The sequence below is a fragment of the Malus sylvestris genome, chromosome 14 (assembly GCF_916048215.2).
Source record: "Malus sylvestris chromosome 14, drMalSylv7.2, whole genome shotgun sequence".
Lineage (NCBI taxonomy): Eukaryota > Viridiplantae > Streptophyta > Magnoliopsida > Rosales > Rosaceae > Malus > Malus sylvestris.
The window spans coordinates 2562199-2567866 of record NC_062273.1 but is presented as its reverse complement, the minus strand read 5'-3'; the positions used below and the strand labels follow the sequence as shown (position 1 = coordinate 2567866).

General features: G+C 37.2%; 1 protein-coding gene across 1 annotated transcript; it reads right to left on the bottom strand.

Annotated features, from left to right (window-relative positions):
* Positions 1-2208: 2208 nt before the first annotated feature.
* On the bottom strand, positions 2209-5657 carry LOC126598468 (beta-fructofuranosidase, insoluble isoenzyme 1-like). The gene is made up of 6 exons (XM_050264833.1): positions 5440-5657; positions 4909-4917; positions 3831-4684; positions 2925-3334; positions 2707-2809; positions 2209-2590 (listed from the first exon to the last, which is right to left on the bottom strand). The coding sequence occupies exons 1-6, from the start codon at positions 5624-5626 to the stop codon at positions 2393-2395; spliced, it is 1761 nt and encodes a 586-aa protein (XP_050120790.1). The 5' UTR covers positions 5627-5657; the 3' UTR covers positions 2209-2392.
* Positions 5658-5668: the final 11 nt, after the last annotated feature.

Here is a 5668-nt window from a genome sequence, read left to right as displayed (position 1 = left end):
ATTTTTCTTGAACTTTAGAATAGTCTTAAGTCCGCTAGTGAGTTTTCAATTATTATCCATATAAGTAATGTTAGGGAGATTAAATTTGTAGACTAAATTTTATATATAGAAGTTGATGATTAGATTATCAATTGGGTAATGCTAGGTAGAATATTTTGTGGACACAATTTTGTAAATTAAATGACATGGAAATTGGTGATTGGATTTTTACTTAAGTGCTGATTAACGTGTTTATTTTTTATTTGTGACACATCATTTAGTTTGTAAATTTTAGTCTAAAAATTCACTCTACTCATCATTACTCTTACAAATTCAAGTATTGATTAACCGCTTATTTTATATTGATGACACATCGTTTAGTTTACAAATTTAATCTACAAATAGTTTACCTACCATTACTCTATGTATACATAGGAATGCTAGCTTCCTTTCTCTCTCATTTCGTCTTTCTCGTCCATTGGTTGCCATGTGGATTCCATTATCCTTTAACATTAGAGAGTTGTTATCCCTATCCAGTGTGTTATTTCTACACCAATGTTTTAAAAATTTAATGACCAATTTATCCTCTTGTAAAATGTCATATAAGGACTGAGGAAAAACAAAAGCAAATCGTTCTCTTCCACCCACACCCGTGCAACTTGTAATCTCAATTCTCTAAAACATCTCCTCTTCATTTTATGCCTTTTAATTTTTAATTTGTGTTTATTGGATCATAAATAAATGAATCTATGATTGAATAACATGAGTTGATCTTGTGGAATTCGTCGAGCTCGTCATAATCCACATCCCAAAACGCGGTAAATGCATCAGTTGCCGTATCAATCATTGGCCTCCGGCTTCTCCGGTGGCAGCAGAGTTGGAGTTGCTTTCTCTACCGATTTCGCTTCTTATTCTTTCGGCTTTGATTCTTTGATTGTTGAGAAACTCAAACTCTTCGTTGTTGTCGTTGCATCACCTCCTTTGTTAGCCGTGGGATACTCGGGATGGTGGTACAAGTGCAGAAGGATGGTCGCGGTCTTGCTTCCATTTCACTCATATGGATATAATCATTTTTGAAAGAAAAAAAAAGTTTTTGATAATCAAAATATTATTTAAATAATTGAAAAAATAGAATGGAAGAACATGATATAGAAGAAGAAATCAGGCAACATGAAGTCATGGATGTGATCGGATTTTGGGCTTTGCATGGGCAAGGGAAGGGGGAGTTGTACTGGGGAGCCATGTCAAAGGTGTTCTTAGAGAACTTTAACGAAAAGCATCCGGTACTGTTCATTTTAACGAAAAATTATATTTTTACACTAAAAAGTCAATCCTGGTACTATTCACTTTACCCTTTATTTTGTCCTTATTATTAAAACTCAAAGTTTTCAAACCTTTTTCATTAGTTTTCGTTATTTTTTATGGTGGGTGGGAATATAATAGAGTGCTAGAGTGCTCTTTTTATTTTTTATGGTGGGTGTGAATATATAGTAGGTGGAAAGAGAAGACAAGGGATGGACATAATATCTTTCTAAAATTATATAATAAATACCTTGAAAACAAATTTATTATTTTATTTCCTCGTTTACCCCTCTCATTAGTTATCAACTCCGGTTTCTTCTTTTCTTTTATTAATAATTTTGTTTTGTTCAAAAACGCTCGACTCACCAACTCCACCTTCCCTCACCAGCCCTCTTTCCACCAGCCCGATAAGCACCCATGGCATCCATCATCCCCAACCTGCTCTCAATGGTTCCTGTTCCCTGATCATGCTCCCAGACCCCACCCCTTGATATTCCAACCCATCTAACGATTATCCCTCTAACTTTAGAGAGGGGATAATGCTAGGAAACCAAGGTTTTAAACAAAATTTGCAAATCATGTTACTAGTAAAAAATAAGCATATTAATCAACAATTAAATGATAATCCAATCATAAACAAAACATAATTTGATTATAAGATTTGATTTAAAAATTTGATATCTCTAGTATTATCCTAAAAAAAAGGTACGGGCATGATGTGACAACCTCTCTCTCGACGTCAAATTGATATACTCTGTCTCTGCTGAAATTATCCCTTCCCCACACATACACTGACACAACTACCCGCCCCCCGCTTCCCAAGTTGATATAACTTTAGAGAGGGCGGAGGCATGAAAACTTACTTATCCCTTACATTAACTCAAAGACTTAATGCATCTAATTTAACACATTTATTCATTGACTCCATATTTAAACAGTATTTATTCAATCAAAATTGGGATTCAAATATCACAATGTATGGTGAGGAAAGCCAAGCTTATTGGCTAAAGCCTATATTTGGCTAATGAGTGTGTGATACCCCGTTTTTCTCCCTATATTATTATAAGAGCCTGACTGCTTAACCAAGCATACATTTCCCTTAATATTTACATCAGAACTCCAAGTTTTGGTTCATTTGCTTAGGAGCATTCATACTCCATGCGGCGAGGGTTTGTACAGTAACAGGCTCAGTCCCATTGTTGAACACAAACAATTGAGCATCATCCTTAATAGCTAAGGTGGGATAAACCCTGGATAAGATGCATGTTTTTCCACCAGCTGCAAAACTTTCAACAACTGAATGATCAATCTGCAATTAGAAATCGCGAAAAAAATGACATTAGTTTTGAGTTCTTAATTAATTAATGACTTATAGAAAATGAGTAGTATTTAAACTGACAAGGGAAGAGTTCAAGTTATGCGTACCAAACTTCTTAGAGAAATCTTCTTCTCAGCAGCTAAATCTACATCTACATAGCCAGCAAATGATGGTCTATACTGTTTGATGTCAAACGGCCTCAAAGTAGAACTGCCCCATCCAAATATTTTAAGGGTTAAATATATATAGTAAACATAATCCTATCAAAGTTAGAATAGTAGTTTATTAATAAGAAAGGTAGATAGGACTAGGGCAAAAGACAAACCTTTTTGCATCAGAGCACATGAGAACCTTATGCTTATTCTCTTTAGTTTTGAAAACCCTAAAGAACACCGGAGTAAACTCCTCTAGGTTTTGTGAAGCCAACGTCGCAAGCCCAAACGGACCAACCCCACCTGGAACGTTCGAACGCTTTAGGGCACAAACTGATTCTGCATCGAGCTTCTCCCAATTAGGATCAAACTCCTCGGCTTTGTCCAAGCTCTCTAATGTGAATGTAACATCAACATCGGCCTGAGCAGCAGTTATTCCTTTAACTTGAACAAGTTTTCCCTGCTTCATATTTTTTATGTCGTTCAAGTCGACCTTTTGTCCCCTCAGAGTTTCTAATTCTTCAACTGGCCATTGCAGCACTTGTTTCCCACTCGGGTCCAGCCACAAAGTCCTTGGAATTGCCTACGAAATTATACCACCCATGAAAGAAAAAACATTAAGGGATCTCCATGTAGTTCTACATATAATTATATTGCTAGTTAATTATAGAAAACAATGACTTGTTTCGACTAAATTGTAGATCATATTGACAGAGGTATGTAGGATCAATTGGTTTATAGATAACGGAAACATTTATTGGCACTCTCTCTGATATGTGTTGACCCCCGTATACAATAAAATTCTCATTTTTATTAGAGAATGTGTCAGCAAATGTGTCTAAAATAACATTATTGTCACCAATATTGTGGTCATTGTGATTCTTCCAAAACTTTATTAGAGAGTGAGCATGTCAGCATGTCAGCTATTTTTATTTAAGAGTAAATAAATAAATGTGTCAGTTTTGTGCGTCTCAATAACATTATGTAAGTAATGTGGCCTAACATTGTGACCCTTATAAAACTAGTGAGAGAGAAAAGAAATATTAGGCCTAGAGAACAAATAAGCAATTATGATATACCTGAATTCCAGCCCATCCCTTAGCCGTGTCATCATCAGCTGAATCAGACTCATTAGCCCAACCCCACAAGATCCTCCTGTTCTTTGAAGAATCAAAAAAAGTCTTTGAAGCATAAAAATTCCCATAATCGAATCTCAATCCCTCCCTGCCGTCGGCCGAAGTTTTATCCGGCTCATAGACTTCAGTCTCAGGCTCATATTGCCCAACAGTGTAGTACTCATACCTAGTTTCATCAAGACTCACTTTAAACACATGCTTCACATCGTTGCCAACTCTCGACGTGTCCAATCCATTCTTGCCGTGCAAGGAAACGGGAAAAAAATCGGGGCACTCCCACATACCGGTTAGGGGAGCAGAGTGAAGAGGGTGCTTGGCCTTGATCCAATGCTTAAAGTCAATGCTTCTATACAACCAGGCCATCCCTGATTTCTTTCTTTTGCCACCCACCAACATTCTCCAGTGACCGTTATGCCACCATGCAGTCGTGGGATCACGAAATTGGCTCGCATTCATGTCCGAGCTAGGGAGGACTAAAGGGTTGTCATCGGGTTTGTCCCATTCACGAAGGTAGGGGTCGGAAATGTTTACTGGAACTGCGTAGCTCTGGATCTGACGCTTGTCATTGTCGAGGCCAGTGTAGAGGATGATCGGCCTGTTGCCGGGGAGAATGGTGGTGGAGCCAGACCACGTGCCGTTTATGTCAAAGGATTTTGAGGGGAATATGGCGTTTGGTAGGGCTTCCCAGTTGATGAGGTCTTTAGAGACTGAGTGTGCCCACACTATGTTTCCCCACACTGAACCTTTGGGATTGTATTGGTAGAATAAGTGGTAGAAACCATTGAAGAACATGGGTCCTGTTCAATTTGCATGTCAAAGCGGAAAAGATTAAAACTAACAGGTAATTAAGGGATTAACTAAAAAGCACTTCTATTTGGACCCCATTCACCACATTGCTCACCAACTCTCTAATATTTATAGGTGAGTTTCATACACACAAGTGGAGTCCACCTCTATTAAAGAGGCAGTCAGCAATGTAGTCAAAATGTGATACAAATAACATTATTCCAAAGGTACTCACCATTTGGATCTGTCGATAGAGAATTTTTCAATTATTGGCCACCATGGAAATTGGAAACAAAACAAAAGAGTCAGTGAAATAATGTGATCTTTAAAAGATTTAGGAATAATATAGAATAATTATTAGTACTGCTATGGTGATTATGATGATGTATTAGGGGAAGTAACAAGCAATTAAGAAATCTCACATGCACAATAGTGCCTATGTAAATATCAAACCAAAAACTAACCAGTTACTTTTCAATTATTTTTCACTAATTTTCGTATAGCATTAAGAAAAAGTAGAAGAAACCTCCGGGTTCATTAAGAATGTTGCCATCATATACAATTATATCGAGGGCACATATTACGTGCATGCTTGCCATTTATTCATGAAATATCTGTTAGGGCAATGATGGCTTCTTCCTTCATGCAGATCGGGATTAAACTGTCAGCTGATACAAAACTTATGAACAAGTCCTATCTATAAACTTCTATTTACAATTTATGAACCCTGGATCAGAAAATCAGGCATGATGATTTGGAAAAATACCGTTAATCCAGTGCTTTGGAGGTTGGAAGTGGTAGGCAGTTCTGTGGACTTGGTTCACCTCACCGGCAGGAACATTCTGAAGCCTAGAGTAAATCCTATGCGACCCTTCTACTCCATTGTTGTTTGTGATCAGAAAAACACATGAAACGAATAAAAAAACTGGAGCTAACTTTCTTAAGATATCCATATTTACAACGTGCAATGAGAAAGATAAGAGAAGAGCTATTGG